The sequence below is a fragment of the Rhipicephalus sanguineus genome, chromosome 4, assembly GCF_013339695.2.
Source record: "Rhipicephalus sanguineus isolate Rsan-2018 chromosome 4, BIME_Rsan_1.4, whole genome shotgun sequence".
NCBI classification, from domain to species: domain Eukaryota; kingdom Metazoa; phylum Arthropoda; class Arachnida; order Ixodida; family Ixodidae; genus Rhipicephalus; species Rhipicephalus sanguineus.
The window spans coordinates 62784843-62802894 of record NC_051179.1 but is presented as its reverse complement, the minus strand read 5'-3'; the positions used below and the strand labels follow the sequence as shown (position 1 = coordinate 62802894).

The 18052-nt window shown below is 43.7% G+C and overlaps 2 protein-coding genes across 2 annotated transcripts; one reads left to right on the top strand and one right to left on the bottom strand.

Moving 5' to 3' along the window:
- The first annotated feature begins 98 nt into the window (after positions 1-98).
- Positions 99-3090, top strand: LOC119390102 (60S ribosome subunit biogenesis protein NIP7 homolog). The gene is made up of 5 exons (XM_037657650.2): positions 99-234; positions 361-447; positions 540-678; positions 1444-1584; positions 2929-3090. Exons 1-5 carry the CDS (start codon positions 179-181, stop codon positions 3046-3048), a joined length of 543 nt encoding a protein of 180 aa, XP_037513578.1. The 5' UTR covers positions 99-178; the 3' UTR covers positions 3049-3090.
- Positions 3091-6961: 3871 nt separating this feature from the next.
- Positions 6962-18007, bottom strand: LOC119390097 (mitotic spindle assembly checkpoint protein MAD2B). Its single transcript, XM_037657641.2, has 7 exons — positions 17682-18007; positions 17064-17182; positions 16654-16859; positions 16142-16236; positions 13459-13538; positions 9055-9147; positions 6962-7186 (listed from the first exon to the last, which is right to left on the bottom strand). The coding sequence occupies exons 1-7, from the start codon at positions 17695-17697 to the stop codon at positions 7136-7138; spliced, it is 660 nt and encodes a 219-aa protein (XP_037513569.1). The 5' UTR covers positions 17698-18007; the 3' UTR covers positions 6962-7135.
- Positions 18008-18052: the final 45 nt, after the last annotated feature.

The window sequence follows — 18052 nt, the reverse complement described above, 5'->3', positions numbered from 1 at the left end:
ACGCCCTGGCTTGTCTTCGGCTTTGTATGGCTCGTGTGGTCGTAACAAGAAAGGATTGAAACAAGGCGAAAAAAGCCAAGTCGAGAACACAGCCAGCTCTACTAAATTTATGCGGTGCGAAGTACACGTGCGTGATAGTACTGTTGTGTTGTGACAAGTTCGTCAAATACTCCTTAAAATGCGTCCGCTCACGAGCGAAGAAACTCGAACATTTTTCGACAAGCTCTCCAAATAGTGAGTGTTGAACACCAGTTTACTATGACTATTAACTGCGAGCAAACATTGTAGTTCACTGGTAGTATCGTCATCTGCTCGACCGGACAGATTGAAAACATTTGTCTTTCTTACCTTTTTCGACAGCATTTCCGAGAATATCAAGCTTCTCATTGACAGGCCAGATGGCACCTACTGCTTCAGGCTTCATAAGGACAGAGTCTACTATGTGAGGTAAGCAAGTAAAGTAGGCGCCGAGTGGTGACTGCACGGAACTTCGGACGTTCACTCCAAAACACGTCTGATTGTTTTTTATGGTCGTGCAGCGAAAAGATCATGAAGCTGGCCAACAACGTTGCCCGGGAGAACCTCATCAGCATGGGCACTTGCTTCGGCAAGTTCACAAAGTCCGGCAAGTTTCACTTGCACGTCACAGCTCTGGACTACATGGCACCGTATGCGAAAGTGAGTCCGCGTTTTCTCGGCCATTTGGTCGCACGTAATTTGGTCGCACTGCTTACGCCTTACTGTCCTACGTTGTTCTTGGCCTGTTTTGTTTGCGAACACTGGGTGTAGCATATTGCGCTGCTTAGGTATGCTTGGCTGTAGCGCGAAATACATTTCGTGAAAAAAAAAGGGGGGGGGGGGGGAGTGAAGAAATAGAAGCGTCAACTACCAACTGTTTAATGACACTCCCAGAAACGTACAGGACAAAAGGAAGACACCTTCCGCCCGTGCGTGAAGAGCCAACTTATGACGTGGAACGGCATGGTGTAGATAACATGTTATCAAGAAAGCGCATTTCTGAAGAATACAAAGTTGTAGATGCGTCGCTGACACAATCGGACCCTCTCTGTTTGATATAGAAGGCTTCCAACAACTCTCCGGCAGTTAGTTTCTTACTTTTGCCGAGAATCGGCACTTGCGCAAAGCATGGCACACAACAACAGGCACTGCAATGTGTGGGAATGTGCGAGTTATCGCTCTTTCTACTCAACATACCTGGTAGTGTCATTAAAGAGATGGTAGCTGGCGCTTCACTTTCTTCTCTTTTCTTCCACTCCCTTTCACGAAATGTAATTTGCACCACAGGCAAGCACACCTAAGCAATCTAAGTACAATGTCACTCAAAAGAAAGTCGTTTTGGAATATTGTACTGGTTGTTTCTCCCCACCCTCTTTAGCTTGCTGCCTTAATTCAGCTTAACTATAATACTGCGACATTTTACAGCAAAAGGTGTGGCTCAAACCAAGCGCGGAGCAGCAATTCCTGTATGGGCACCACGTGTTGAAGTCTGGTCTGGCGAGGATCACTGAGAGCACCAACACGTACGACGGCGTCGTCGTCTACTCCATGAGTGACATTCCCCTGGTGAGCACAGTGATTTTGCTGCTTAATGGTCTGAAACATTTGTTTGTCTACACACGCAGTGATACGCTCCCACAATATAAGCGCATAAGCTTCTGGACCTCTTGCTTCCATAGACATGTGGTATAACGTGACACAAGCATTGATTAAGATGCTAAGATAAACAATTAATGACTCTGCATTTGCAAGTTACTGCATCAGGGTGTGATGTGGTGCCACAGCTCAGTGAGAATAGTGTTGGTTATTGCTTTAAAGGCAGTGCACTTATAGATACATAGACAAATGCCAGAGCAAGGAGTGCACAATCTCTCAAGATTGCCTGTTTGGTGATCATGTGTGTATCTATAAGTGCACTGCATCGTTGACAATGATGATTTCTGCTTAATCAACTGACAAGACGCTCATTTTCTCATGGCTACATCTCGTAGCCTGATATTGGTGACAATACGGTAAAACCTGAATAAGAGATTTCACTGAAGACGTTTCAGTAAATGATCCTATCATTGACCAAATTTGTCATCAGTGCTTGAAAAATGCAGGTCTTTTTCTTTAATTTAGAATAGTCATCCATTGTATGATCACTTTGGCTACTGAGAGTCTCAGTCATTCCGTGATCCTCTTCCTTGTTTGGCTTACAGTGGAATCCATGGGTCGTATCAACCCCCATGGTTTCATGGTTCAGATGCACAATAAAAGGGCCTGCCCATTATGTGCTATTATTCGTTCTCATGATCCTTCTCGTACGTGCTGCCCACATGTGCTGCCTGTCACATTCTAAAGGACCAAGTATTTCTTCAGAATTGGATACCAAGACATGCTATGTAAGGTGCTAACTGCATTGTAGAGCTGTGCAAAACCTGTGCATTTGATTGGAAGCTGTGCATTTGATTGGAAGCACGCGAGGCTCTTCCGCTGCCATCTTGAATTTTGATCCTTGACTGAGCAAGGCCCCCCCTCCAAATCTTGTCGGATTATATCTTTCACTGCAGGGGGGGGGGGGGGGGCACTCTTGCTTGGGATTTTACGGTAGTGTTTTGTGGTTACCTGTACTGTATCTGTGCCTGCTAGAAAAGACAAGCATGTCTGCATTGCATCAGCTTGTATTGTCTGTGTTATTTTGTGTTTGTTCAGAATGAGAGAAAAGGCCGCTGTAAGTGTTGTAGTGTGCCTTTGGTAGGAAGGCTCCTGCATACCTTTGTTGCCATGAAATCGCATGGTGTATCAATGTGTTGCTCACAGAAAAGATCTTTGTTCTCACATACTACCGGTTTAAGTGACGTTTATTACCATTGCAAGCAATCGGGAGTAAGCAAAATTTAACTCAGTTGCTCATCATCCATATTTCAGGGTTTTGGTGTTGCAGCTAAGTCCACGCAAGAGTGCCGGCGTGCAGACCCCATGACCATCGTTGTGTTCCACCAGGCTGATGTGGGGGAGTACATTCGCTCCGAAGACACCCTCACGTGATCAGCTAACTGCCATTATGTATTTTACCTTAAATATATTCTATGTCAACTGAGTAGCCTCATCTTTTATTCTTCAGCCTTTCGGAACCATTCACAATAAATGGTGGTGTGAACATGTACCGGAAACGTGGATAAATGTAATACTAACAAGGCATTCCAAATGCAGACAGCACTATTGGTATGCATTGTTAGTGAAGTAAGTGCAATCACTGGAATGTTGATTGTAATCAACCTGAAGTGGATTTCATTCACTTAGAAAATTTAGTATAAAGATGAGACAATGACAAAGGGAGAAAATGTACCAGAAGCTTTGTCTTTCATGTTGCAAGCAGTGTTGTGTAATGCTCTGAACAAGAAAGAGCAGGAATACTCTTCAATGAAACAGTAGGCAGCAAGAAGTCTTTATTGTGCTTGCAGTTCAAATACGTTGAATACATTGTAAGCCTGCTCTACCTTGCACATAGAACTCCTCCGAAGTGCTAGCAGAAAGCGGCTTACCCCCATTGACAATTTCAGCATTGGGCTTTGCAATAACTGACGCCCCTGCTACCAGTGTTGTTCCTGCACTTAGTGTTCCCGATGAGCAGCTACTCCGACAGTTGGTATATTTACAGACAACCTTTCTCTCATCTATGCATTTGTAATGCACCTGCTGTCATCGACATGTACATAAAAATCTGCAACTTCATAAACAGAAAACTAACATTAAGGTGCTGCATTGGCCTCGGGTGGATCATACTTGGTAAACTTTATTGCTTTCAAAAAAAGGCACGTGCAATCAATTTCTCTAGTAAAGGTGTTGCTATTTCAGAACTTGACGCATCAACTTCCAACTTATTAAAGTTTTCTTCCGATTACAATTATTGAGCTGAAAAACAAGTTTTAAAGGAATATTCGATCTCCTATAACATTGTTAAATTGAATGCCATTGATGTATCTGGCCTAAGATAGCATAGATGATGGCATAGCTTAGTGTGTTGGCATGTGGAGCTTGTCCAGTGATAAGCAAGCACAGCTAATAAGCTTGTTTATTGGATGCGGAGCTTTCGAGGGTAACATTAGCATGTCTAGCTTGCAAGAACTGCAACCAAGACTGTATGATGGCTCGTGACCAATTCAAGCTTGAAAGTGCACGAAACAAGCCCCTATGTGTGCTTCGACTGTGCAACTTATTCCCACGTAGGGCAACGTGGTAACCCAGGCAAATACGTGCAGGACTGTAGCAGTGCTCCAGAATTTTATCAGAAAGATGCAAGCATATGTCAGCTGGTAGCTAAAGCGGAAAAGCCAGCAAAGACCTCACAAATGCACTTCTGCACCAGGAAAGCTTCTACGTGAAAGCATTTGAGATAACTTAAAAATGAAATTTTGACCTTGATTTTCTCCTCTATGAGTAAACCTATGATGGTAAAATAAACAGCATTAGAGTTCTCTGAGTACAATTTATCAATCGAAACCGATTCATTGTTTGACTTTAGTGTCCCTTCTAAGACTTCATTCTAGACCACAGCAACTGCTGGTTGAAACTTCCTTTTAAGTGCGGAGCATAGGCCCGGCCTGTCGTACGCTGCCGTAGCTTGGCGTAGCGCAGGCAAAACCACGAACAGCATAGCCATCTGCAGCATATTGAGCGCGCGCTTGTGCCGAAGAGAAGTCTTGTTCCTCTTATTCTTCGAGCGCCTTGATGATAAGTGTGGAGCACTTTAGGGGCCCAGGCTGTCGTATGCTGTCGTCGCTTGGCGTAATGCAGGCAAAACTACGTGTAAAAATAGAAAAAAAAGGAAGCAAGCGAGAAACAGAGAGAGAGAAAGAAAGAGAAATAAATAGAGGAAGAAATAAATAGAAATAAAGAGAGCAAAAAAGACAGAAGAAAACAGAAAAAGAAAGAGAAACAAGGAAGGCTGCCCAGCTACGCATTTCCTTCAGGCTTTGCACCCATCGTGCGAAGCTGCCGTTATTTTTCTTTTTCTAGTAAGGAAGATGTATCAGCTGAAAGTCTGCATCATTTCTGTCAATGCTGCTCCAGCCACATGTTGCATTTCATTCAGTGCTGGATTAAGAAATTTCGAGGCCCAGAACTAGCTGGATCTTTGGGGCCCTAAAGGTGATGATGACTGGCTTGAGATGCTGACTTTTGCGGAGCTCGTATGTCATGCTCAAAATGTTTATATGTATATTTTAAATGTATGTTTTAATGGTTACAGAAACCAATTTGTAACTTTTCTAACATTATCCCGTGTTTATTATCAAAACATCAAAACAAGTGTGGTGGTATGTTATAATCGTCACCCCATCACATATTCCCAATTAAGTGAAGTGCCGCGTAAGCGAACTGCACCGGTCAAAGAACAGAACAGCATTTTCCTGAAAACATTTTATTAAGCATTCAAACTTGAAGTTATAAATGAATAAAATCCAACAAAACATAAGTGCAATTGCAAGCTTTGAACAATGGAATAACCGTACAAACAATATTGTACAATGAGCTCACTTTTAAAATAATTTTTCCGCACCGTTTCTCTGACTGCAAGCTGTTATGCCAGACCATTTGGGCCAGAACCTCCATTGCATGAGTGGGCTCGGGCTGACCATCTTCTATGCCAATATAGACAGCAAGCACGCTCGGCAGCTATTTTTCAAATGGTTGAGCAGTGCCTCTGAAAGTTGACAGCCCAGTGCTGGAGCTCCCTTTGGCCCTACTTAGACCCGGCGCCCATTTCAGTGCTACCACAGATTTTCTAAACAGTGCATAAACAATGCACAAATGCAGAAGACGATACATGCAAACGCCCTATGTCTCATCTTATGTGTTCGTCTGTTGTTTATGCATTGTTCAGACGATCATGAATTACCAACTAGCCAGAATTACCGCCTTTGTGTTATCACAGAACTGGGTAATGCAGCACTGCAATGGATTTAGCGTAAAACGTTACACGAATGCGCAAGCAGCTATGTTATCTTTCCCGTGTAAAAGCAGCATCTACACATAAATGTATGCACCTGACTACAGTGTCACTGCTGATTAGATACAAGAATGCCAATAGAAAAAGGCAGCCAGGTTCACCTTTAAAAATTGAAATACAGTACTACAAAAACACTCTTGGGCAGTGTTCCTGGTTATTCCTTTGGAGATACGACCACCCTACCACCACTGGCACAACGTGCGCAAGCAACTATGGGTGAGCGCATTATGCGTTTCTTACACTGCGCGAAGAATGCGTTGCTGTGCAAAAGGTGCATCACCAAATTGAGGTTCCTGGTGAACAGAGCACTACAAGTGTGCAATGTGAAAAGCATGGTGCGACACTGCATATGCAACACTGAAACTGCATTGCCAAAAGTGAGTGAGAAATAAACATTTATTTTTAATACTGCCAGTCCCTGTATCAAGACAACAGCAGGTGAGCTTGTTGATACAATGTGACCATACAACTTGATGTGTGACCTTTGTGGCAGTGGTGTTGCCAGGGGGTGGCACACCAGGCCCTTGCACCCCCCCCCCACCCCCGAAAAAAAATTTTTTTTTTGCCATGGCATACAGAGCACAATATGACACTCGACCACATCTGCCTGCCCGGCCCCTACTCCAGATCAAAAAGGTGCCCCCCCCCCCCCCCGCCCCCACCTGAAAAATATTTCTGCCTACGCCCCTGCTTTGTGGCGCTTCCAGCAAGGTGCCTAGAAGATTAGGTGGACTGTTTCACTCAACACCTAAAATGGCAAGCTGTCGTACGTCGCATTCATGTGAGCAAGAATCTCTCCAGGAAGTGCCCAGTCATTTAACGTATTGACTAAGCTCTATAGCCGAGCAAGGCAGACAACCTGGGACAGGTCCATAGCAGACGGTGCGATGCAGCTGGCTAGCAGACCATGTACATGCATTGCGATCCTACTCTTGAGATTAGTTTTCCAGTAGTGTGGATCGAAAGTGAAGTCAACGATGCGCACACGAGACCTCGGGCATCGTGCCCGAGTATTAATGTTTTATTTACATAATAATAATTTATAGGTTGCTCGAGCAATGATGCCTCTTTTCACTCTCTGAAGTAATGTGAAAATTCTTGTGAACACATATAAATGTAACAACATCAAGAAGACGATGACTTTTTGACATCACTCTCCACGACGTAGAGCTGCACCTGTAATACAGAACAAGATCACAATGTTTAGCCTTTGTGATGCACAACAACCTGCACTTTGCAATGAATAGAATGCATGTTAGCACTGTAATACGTTCTGGCGTTTCAGCAGTAATGATTAGACAAGGATTACTAAAACGACAGTTTATTGAAGTTACTATTCAAAGCCACATTGTATCCAGATGTTCTCTTTCACTTCGTACAACCCATGAAATTGGTTACTTGATGCCCGTGTTATGCCTTTTTTTCTTATTTCTATGCGAAATCATAGCTACACACAAACAAGAAACAAGGAGATGCAAGACCAAGGAGCGAGCACAAGTCGTAAACTGCACTCAATGCCTCATTCTTAGTTCATCAGTATTTTCCTACACTTGCACACGACTTTACAGCCAGTGTAATGCCGCGCGGAATTAATTAACATCTCTGCTGCTGCCTCGGCCAATAAACATGCACCGCAAGTGATGTCCTCGAAAGTTACTGTATTTTCTCACGCATAACTTGCACATGAAATATAAAAAATTTAAAGAGCTGAAGTTGGGGTGCACGTTATACGGCAATTTCGGCGAGCAAGGTGGCTTCACGTCAATACACAGAGATCTTTTTCAAATTTTTAAATGGAAAGGCGTACAAAAAATAGTGCAGTGATCGAAAGCTTCTTTAGAATGCTGATAGTACATGGTTGCCAGTACTTCTGGCTATGAGTTACAGTGTGGATTCGTCACGCTTTCGCTACTGCAGTAAATAAATAGATCTCACTTTGCAATACTCATGATGCTGCTCGCACGTGATAACAGTATTCAGCAATTTAACATCAGTAAGACTTACGCTAAAATGTTTAAAAAGATAAGCTTTACATTATTTAATACACTGGGGCTGATATCCAGCACCTCCACCAAATATGTTATGGGAAAGTCACAGGAAAGGCTACAGACAGCTGTATTTGCAACTGCGTATGCCTGCAGCACTGTGCAAGACAAACAGTTTGCATCAGACTCTTTCGCTGTTCTCATCTTCATAATCATGAAGAAAGTGTGTTCAATAACTGCTACTGTTATGTAGCAATACTGTGTGGCACTATACTTGGGGACAACTTTTCTTGGCAGTACTGTGGAAGCTACAGAACCGAAACGCATGCCTGCTAGCACGTCAATAAGTATACCTTAATTTATTGACAATTTCCTCATTTGCCTTGCTGAAATAAATACTGCTTTATTTATTATGAGACTCAAACAGTTACAGGAAGTCACAGCTAAAATACAGTTACTGTTCACTTTACAAGAATGTCTTCTTTCTCTTTGCATTTCTTAGACAGCACCGTGTTTTCTGCACGCCAGTTTTCCAAAGTAAACTGGGCATCCATGACGTGTGGGGTGGCCGCAAACTTGCCGTTTTGTTCTCCAAGAAGGATATACTCGTCATGCGACACGGAAATGTACGCTGAACAATCGAAACGTCTATCTCTCCCATTCACATTTTTCGTGTATGTTTTTCTAAAAGCATTAACGGTGTGAGCGAGCAAAACCGAAACCAGCCGTAAGGCGCCATACTACTTGCAGAGTAACACGAATGTGCGGAAGCCCCTACCTCCATAGGCTTCACTCCACTGCCAAGATGAGCTGTCTGAGAGTATACAAACAATGTGCTGTGCAATGCCTATGTATTCTAACCCTGATGCTATTCAGAAAGATCAGTCCTCACCCAACAATCTAGCTAAATATTAATCCATTTTTACGTAAACGCCAGAGTGATTGGAACTAGGGAGGTAAGTCTATGATCATGAAGTCCGAAAGTGCAAACCATGCTACTGGAAGGATCAACACATGCACCGCTATATTGAGCCGGTGCTTATCCTCAACATTTCTTACCTTTCCAACAGTTGTGTTGGCACACTTGAGCGGCACTATGCTTCCCCCAGGTATGTCGATGTCCTTGTCATCTGCCTCTATCCAGGGGAATGACTGCAGTTGCATAATGAAGAACTCCATCAGTTGTGCTCGACAAACCGCCAGGCAAAGGTTTCATACGAAAACATTTGGTTATCTATGTTACCAGTATCCTGTACACTATAACCTGCAGCATATTAAAACGTTCTGTTTAGAAGTTTTTCACATTTCTTGAAACTGCTGCTCGTATAAATACCTCCGACAATCAGTTTCTCGCTTTATGATAAACCTACCATAACTATGGTTGCCATCGATGCCCAAAGTGTACCTGGCACCACCAAAAACATTGTTTTACAATGTTCGTCTGTAGTACAACATTTACAAAAAATAGATTTAAAAAAAAAAAACTGTGTTTTCTATTCAGGATGCTTTCTTAACTATCAGCATCAGAACCACCTCCAATGAAATAAAAAAAAGAAAATAGTTAATTCAGTGCAGTTTATGAGCCTTTTCACCAACAATACAGATTTCAGAGTGCAAATCTTGAGATGCAGACTTATTCGTTACTGCTAGCAGCAACAATATGTTGCCAAATGTAGGAGAGCTGAAGGGAAATTATTTGTACCTATTACAGTAAAAGCTCGTTAATTCGGATTTCACGGGACAGGAAAAAATGTCCGAATTAACCTAATGCCGAATTATCGAAAGTATCAAGAAAACAATAAACAAATGCCTATTACATTATTACACTTTCATTTTCTTAATGAATATGTAAGTTCTGTGCTTATTTTGCATAAGAGCAGTTTAAAAGGCGTAATTTTCGTCATCAGTGCGACTTCGTGTTCAATGCGACCGTGGCGCCAGACTCCCATGTTTAATTAGCCCGAAACGTGCTCTGCACCCATCCCCTCATTACGTACCGCCATCACCACAACCAATACGCGCACGTGACAATAGTTCTTTTGCAGGTAAAATGGCCGACAAATGATAGTTCGTCCACTGCGATGTAGCAGCCAGTTTTATGCCAGCATGCCGACCGCGGCTGAAAGCTCTTCATCTTCAACAGCTTCTAATATGTTGAGTTTTGTGACATTGAGTGTGCATCATCAAGTCAAAACGAAGCTGCTGAGTGCCGGATCCGCATGTGGACAAATCCGTGGTCGCTAACTGATGAAGATAACGATACGGACAGCTCCGCCTACCTTCGGTTGTCCATAAACAAATGCGGTTTTCGCTCTTCTGCGCTGACCTTTCCGGCGCTTTGCGCTCAGCGGATCGCCTGAATTAACAGAGTTGCAGCGAAATGTGACTGAATTAACGAGAGTTTGATGCTTATACAATGCATATGCTGGCCGGGACCAGGGAACAGGTCCGAATTATCCGATTTTCCAAATTGACGAGCTTTCAGTGTAATTGAATTGTAGAAATGACAAGGCAGAAGGAATTGGAAGTGAACCAAATTTGCTGCCAGTGCGTGTATGAGAGCTGTTACTTGGTAACCACGTGAACAGATGAGCTATATTACATAACTAGCATTTTTTCTCAAAGGACAACAGTACTGCAGTGGTGTTGGTGGCTAGCTTGGGCAGGTTGGAAATGATCCATTGTAAGCAGCACGCAGACGAACAAGGCTTACTGTTAATAACACAGGGCAGCCCTCGTATCCTATTTCTTCAACGATCATTCATTGGAGTGGTATGGTATTTTCTTTCTTTATTAAATAAACCATTTTTACTTTTTTATGGCAAAGCTATAAGAGAGTTCTACAGCAATTTTCATGTGGCGGTGAAAGCCAGCGAGCGATGGCATTGTTGATGTTGAGTGTAAATTCAAAGTGATGAGCTTCCGTTCACTGGAATTTTTTAAACACTATAGTAAATTATTCCAATATACCATGCCATTCTGACACTGTGTAAGAAGCAACAATTATGGATTAGTGGCTAAAAAAGGAGTTCACCTTGCATATATTTTATTCGAATGAAGGAAAGAAAATGACTTTTAAGGGCTTGTTTTTCTTTGTTAGACACAATATTAATAAGAACTAAGAGACAATAATGCCAAGGAACCTTTCCTTGGCATTATTGTCTGTTAGTTCTCATTAATATATTTTATTCAAGTAGACAACTTACACGCATGGCTTCTTAAACCAGTGATCAGTTATTTCTTGCTTCTGACATTTCATTATACCGTATTTTCTTGCGCATAACCCACACCCCCAACAACTAACCGCATAGAAATTATAAATAAATAAAAGAATGCCAGCATACTGCCGTCAAGCCACCATCCTTGCATTACTGTGAAGCAGTGCCATGAAGCCATCTTGCACACCAATATTTGCGCATAATCCGCACCCTCATTGTAGCTCTGATATCTTGTGTGGGTTATAAGCGAGAAAATATGGCACCTGTTCCACATTAGAGGCGAGCTAGGACATTGCACAGCTGCAGCAGTGAAAGCTGACACCATGATACGATAACATAGTCTGCACAGAGAATTTGCCTTAAAGGAGTACTGACATGAATTTAGAATTTTTCGGGTTGTTGCTCTAAATGAAAGCACGGGTGTCGAGAACCCTAAAAAGAGTGTCGTGGTGCCTGGGAATGCATTGCATATATTTTTAATACCGCTTCTTTCAACCAGCAGTTTCGGTTTCGGTTTCGAGAGGACGGCTTCATAGTGACGTGTCAAGTCTGCCCGTGACGTCACGGGCAGACTGCCACCCACGAAATATGCACCTTCTGTCCTTTGCTGTCAGTCAAACGTGGTTCATGATGAGTGAACTGTCGTCCAGTGCCTCCGACAGCGATTTCTGTGATTTAGGCTGCATGCAGAACCCAGATTTCGCAAACCAAGTGAGCTGACTTGAAACGTCATAGGGCTCTCCATGCGGTGAAGCTGCCTTGCAGATGCTGGGAGATGAAAACTTTAAAATCAAACTTAAATATTTATATGTGTTTCCCGTATGCGGTGTGGGGAGAGCGTTAACACTACATGCCAAGGAAACCAAAAACGTCCATTTTGCTGCACTTCAAAATCGTGTCAGTACTCCTTTAAAACATGATTATGAATGATTATACCATCAAAGCTACCTTGCTTATGCCTCAAACAGAACTTCTCTTCATATTTCCGTTTTAGCCAGCAATTCTTCACAGCTACTTCTCACATAGTATTTTACGATCTGCATAATGGAAGCCAGCTAAGCGGTCTGTATGGTTCTGGCAGTGAAAAATGAAGGCATTGTTCAGCAACACTACCTGCTCAGGACGTCTAGAACAGCCATATGACAAGGACACCAGTGAGAACGTGCAGGCAACATTGCTGTTGAATCATAAGTGCATGTCTGCAAATTAATTTTGACCACTTGGAGTTCTTGAACATGCACCGAAATCTCGGCCCACAAGTTTTTTTTTTTTTTTTCGCACTGCACACGCTGTAATGCGGCCACTGCACCTGGGAATCAAAGCCGCTACCTAAACCTCGGTCGCCGAGTGCTGCGGCCATTGAGCTGCCACAGAGGGCACTTGCAACACTTCAAATGGGTGAACGTGAAGAATCAACTAACATGTGGTAACAACTGCTTCTAACGCTCAAAGTTCACAGCTTGGCAAAAGCCTTATTTTGTGTGCTGTACTAACAACTAAGGACATAATACCCTGGAGTCTTAAAGGGAAGCCGAAGTGGTTTTGGAATTCGGTAAAACTTCGTGGTTACTGAGGATCGACATCTGTCATTACTGTCGACGATGTCGTAAATATTTTCCCGGTTGCTCCAGCAGGAGCTTTAGAAAACGTGAAAGAAGTTTGTCTTGCTCCGCCCACGCGAGTGCGCCGAAAGTATGGGCGTGGAAACGCACTAACCAGAACCACGTCATCTTTGGTATCTTTGACAGAGCCGCGCTGCACTCTGACGGAAGGTACCACCACTCACTGACCAGAACTAACTCTGACAGAGCTGTTTATGTACCAGAGGCTCAAGTAAGTATAGAGACTCTGAAAAATCTGCAGCTATCTGTCATAACGAGAAACAGCTGAGTGTAGTCTGAACAAGGGTCTCTCGTATTTTCAACCGTAGCCTCCGTGACTAGCTCCACAGGTGAGCTGTTGCCAGAGCTAATGGGGAGGCCACACTTCAACAGTGCTGCTGTTGCAGATGACGCCGCACACTGAAGATGACATCACCGCATTTGCTCAGCAGCTCAAGAAGCCCTGCGGCCGCAGCCACTGTTTTTTTGCCAAGAAATGCTATTTGCATTCGCTTCTGAGAACTCTGACATCGGTTTCCAAATTCTGCTTGGCTCAAACTGTGATTACCCACCGACTTCAAAGTCACTTCTTTTAAAAAGCACTTCAGCTTCCCCTTTAAAGAAAGAACAGTAACAAAACCTGCCTGGTCATCGGGATCATCACTCAAGGAAAGCCTCATGGCTGTGCTCTCTGCGACGTGTAGCTGGATGCTAAAGGAACACCCTGTGGGAAAAAAAAACAAAACAGAACAGATGCTTATGTGCTTTTGTGCAATGTCAACTTCTTTTGCCAATTAGAAGCACTTACTTCCCTCGTCATATCATTTGCCATAAAAGTGCTAACTGAATGAGTTGGCACACATCTTAACAAAAAATGAGCACTGCCGAGCCACAATGGACGGAGAAACAGGCTCAACTAGAGCTGCCATTCGAAGTGATGTTGTCTTTGTCACTTCCCCATACTTTGCAGAGACTTCTGTGCGGCCAACTCAATTGAGCCATTACAAGATACAGTATAACAAGAGGTAAATCTCAAAATACAAACCAACTGTGCTATTCAATAAGTTAACGAGCAGCATATCTAGACACGTCTTCTGGAGAGCTATCATTTGCTTTTAAAATCGTTCCATGGCGATTTCTCTGAAATTGTTCTTCTTTTTTGTTCTTTGAAGGACATTAATGTGAAGATGAAATGGCCATATAAATGTATTGTATAAGGAGTCAGAGGATCAATTTCAATGGCAAGTGTCACCAATCATGGGATGCGCACTGTACGTTATCTGCGAAGAGTGAGTAACTTAACGTGCACCTTTGCGGTGTGCCCACCAAAATTGTGATAGTAAAAGGTAAGGATTGAGAAATATCCTGCTACTGGGAATTCCTGAACTGACAACAGCTTCACCAGAGTCTCAGTACCTTCCAAAACTGTGGTACAAAATACACTAGAATTGTACACATTCGCAACAACCCTCCTTGCGAGCCCTTCTGCAGGAAAGCCACGGCATTCCACAACAGATTCCGAGAATTGTTATTTTCAAGTGAGTGCTAGCCAGTGGCAGGAATTAAAGGAATACCCGGGACACTGCTTAAAATGCACAACTAAAACACTCCCACTACCACTTTGGGATCAAAAATTTATTACATAGTGACTACAATGACTATGTAGCTGCAACAGGTTCTCAATGACTATACGGACACTGTGCTTTCTTGCTCACTTTCACTGCCCTCCTAAGAGGCAATCTCACCTCTGCACTTGTCAACTAGAATATCAAACAAGAAAGGCTCATCTACTATTCGCCCCTAAACACTCTCCATGCAATGCTGAACGAATTAGCATCTGTGTCTTCCCTATGACGTGTAACACTGCCATTTCGTTAAAAACTACATTTAAGTACCAGTGCTCATTCATTTCAAATGTGTTAAAAATGCCAGAGGTGGTTTATGGGCCCTTCGACTTTCGTAATGCCACGACAGAGTAGATTCTGGTATACACTCTTGGCCCTTCCCGAGACAATTAGAATGGGGCAGCACGCAGCTGTTAGCTGGTTTAAATAAACTTTTTTTTAGCAGGTTTTGTTGTCTAATAGAACGTGCAGTGTGATAAAGCTTGCTTAACTGTCAGTGTTGGTCATGTCTCTCATTTTACAGCTTGACAGACAAGCATAAAAATCAGGCCCGGGTGTTCGTTGGACAGTGTAGAAATTCAAGAACTTTTTGCGAGCTGATTCACAGGACTGTAATGTTAATTACAAGGTGTACCGAAGCAACAACATGGCAATGAAGAGGCCATGTTCACTAATTATAGTGATTAAAGTAATTCATTAGCAGCATAACTTTTCATACTTGCATTAAAAATGCCTTAAATGTTTAGCAGGATATCATATATTTGAACAGCCCACTAATACGCTGCTTAGACAAAAATTAAAATTTGTTGCACTTCATGATGCTCAGCACCAACCTGTAGCAACCTTGTGCAAAGAGGCAAAAAGACACCACCAGTGGATGGTCGTACATGGTCTTTCTTAGTTGGTGGAGTGATTTTTCTGGTTAATTCTGATAATGAACGAGACTCTAGCTTATTAAATAGGTGCGGGGTTCCCAACACCTTACAACCTTCTTAGTGGGACAAGCGGCTTTTAGCCGCACAAAACAGAGCAATAACAGGCCTGTGTTGCCCTCAGATGTCACAGGCTGCATGTGTGCTATACTGGAGGAAGCAGCGTGTCTCTATCCCTGCCTGAAAAGACTGGGTAACCCGTGAAACTTCGTGATTGGGATAGGGGCTTGCAATTGTTCCCTTTGAACGAGGAATTACCAGTAAGCGAGAGTCATAAGCTCGCATTGATTACGTCCCTGCCCTTTGTATACAGCACCCGTCACTACTATTGACTGAATGATTTAGTGAGGTCTTTGGACTGATGTCCGGTGTGGCCTTTCGGTTGCACTTGTCTGTTGGAAAGATGACCAAACCTGATCGTTTAGAGGAAGTAAAAGTCGTAAAGAAAAAGTAGACAACGACCAGCACTCATCTGTGTGTTTCTTCGTGTGTGTGACTGAAGTCACCGCACTCAGTATGCGAAGCTGACTAACCCAACAGTCAGTCCTTTCTCCCTAGACTCCTTTTATACACAGAAGTGATGAGAAGTTGATCAACAAATGTTGCCGCAGTAAACTTTTCGACAGGCCCCCTTGTCAAAACATTGGCTCTAGCGACAATCCTTTTTTGATAATTCCTCATCACTTCAATCTCCACCTTCCCTTAACTTGTGGGGAACACAACACAGAAGTTACATGTGGCTGCTGCCAAAGATCACAAAGGTCTCCAACCTTGTGGGTTGTCTTGCAAGACGGAGTCGCACGAAGTCACCTTGAGGCAAATGGCTCGCGCTGCCGCTTCCACGTCAAGCAAGTACGAGTCTTCCCTGTGGACGACACAGCCATTAGTGTGCAGAAACGTGGAAAATGTGACATGGTTGCATCCTATTCAGCAATAGCATGGTATGATTGTACGAACTTGCAATTCAGAGGGGAACACTAAAAAATTTCATAAAGTGGCATACCAAGAAGAACGGCACCCAGTTTTCTTGGATAACCAGGGGCTATGTTCTCTGTCTATAAGTTTAAGAAGATATTTTCACTTTTACGTGACATGTAGCGTCTAGTGCAACGCTGCACTGGGTGTGACTGTCAGCCTGTCCAATGGGTTAACCAGTCAGTTCGAACTGAAGGGGATGCCTCGACCGAGAATGTGACCTCGGGGCTTTAGGTATTCGTGACAGAGCACTAGCAGCGCAGGTTACAGCATGACACACACAAGACACAACATAAATTTCACTCACTCTTCCTTTTGCCGCCTGGAGATATTAGACCGAGTCGAGGACCCTTCAACTGGGACGGTGACCTCAAAAACAAATTGTTCCAGGGGCCTGTGGTTAGAGTCCGTAACATGCACAACCATCTTGCGCAGCTCGTTCCGTTGGAGCAACTTGTGCATTGTCATCACACAGCTGTCAATGTAGTCCACAATCTGGGGATGTGATGCCAGCTGCAAAATAAATGTGCAATGCATTTTGGAAGTCACATCCCTTTACCAATTTAAAAAATTAACTGGCACTTTGTGAGAGCTCGAAACTGGGGCAGCACGGGTACACAACAGAAAGTTGTTTAGACAGCACCGAACACGTGCTGCCCAGCCTATTTGAACGTTAAACAAGACGATTTATCCACGTGCAATAATCGGGGAACTCACATGAACAGGAATGTTGTACTTCCACGATTTCTGGAACATCTCTTCGGGATACAGCTTCCTCGAGTAAAGGATGTTGTGGATTGCAACTTCCAAAAGCTCCGCGACGATGTCTGCCGAAGCTGCGAATGCAAAGTTTTTTTGCCAGTTATTTTCAGCCATTTCGGAACATTACACTCGATTCACTCCAAGCTCTACTTCGCCCCGACGTCACAGAAGAAAGCACTCAAGTAGGCAACGCGACGCCCAGAACTACCGCTCTCGAGCCAGTGTTATTTAATAGGGGCGCATTTCACTCAAGGTTAGAGGCGCTGCGCGCCCAAGGTTGTGCTCGAGATAACAGCGTAATTTGCCACACGTCCATAACGCCGTGGGGTGTGGATGCAGGCGCGAGCCATGAAAAACTCGGAAGCATGATCCCATGGCAGTGCCTATGAATGGACCAAGTAAGTGTTGTAGTAACGGCAAAACACTCACGGAGTTTCGCCATCTACTGTAGGGGTTTAGACATGTTTCTTTTAATTCCTCGGGGTAAAATTAGGTGTGCTTGCGATGCTAAACCAAGCGTACACGTAGCCGGAGTACACGTCTAGAACAGCGCTTGTTCGACGCATCACCAACCTTGCTGCTCAGTCATTTCGGATGGCTGTATCCCGCCACAGAGCCCGGTTTATTAGACCTCAGCGCGCGTGAAAGCGCAGGTGTTTTCGAAGTGCTTAGCGCAGCTGGCCCAGTAGCACGTTGATCAAGCAACACCACTGCTTCTCGAAACCAAGCGTTGCGTCCCGTATGCGTAGCAGTTCGTCTTTATGACCGGCTCTGCATTGCGGTCGCGACTTCGTTTTTCACCAAACTCGTTGAGCAGCGGAAAGCGGAACCAATTTCTCAAAATTGACGGAAGCGGAGACGCCGCCGCCGAAGAAGCCCAGAAAAAAAAATGTGTATTCCGGCGTGCGATGAGACGCGCTTCCTGATTGGCCACTTGCCGTCTC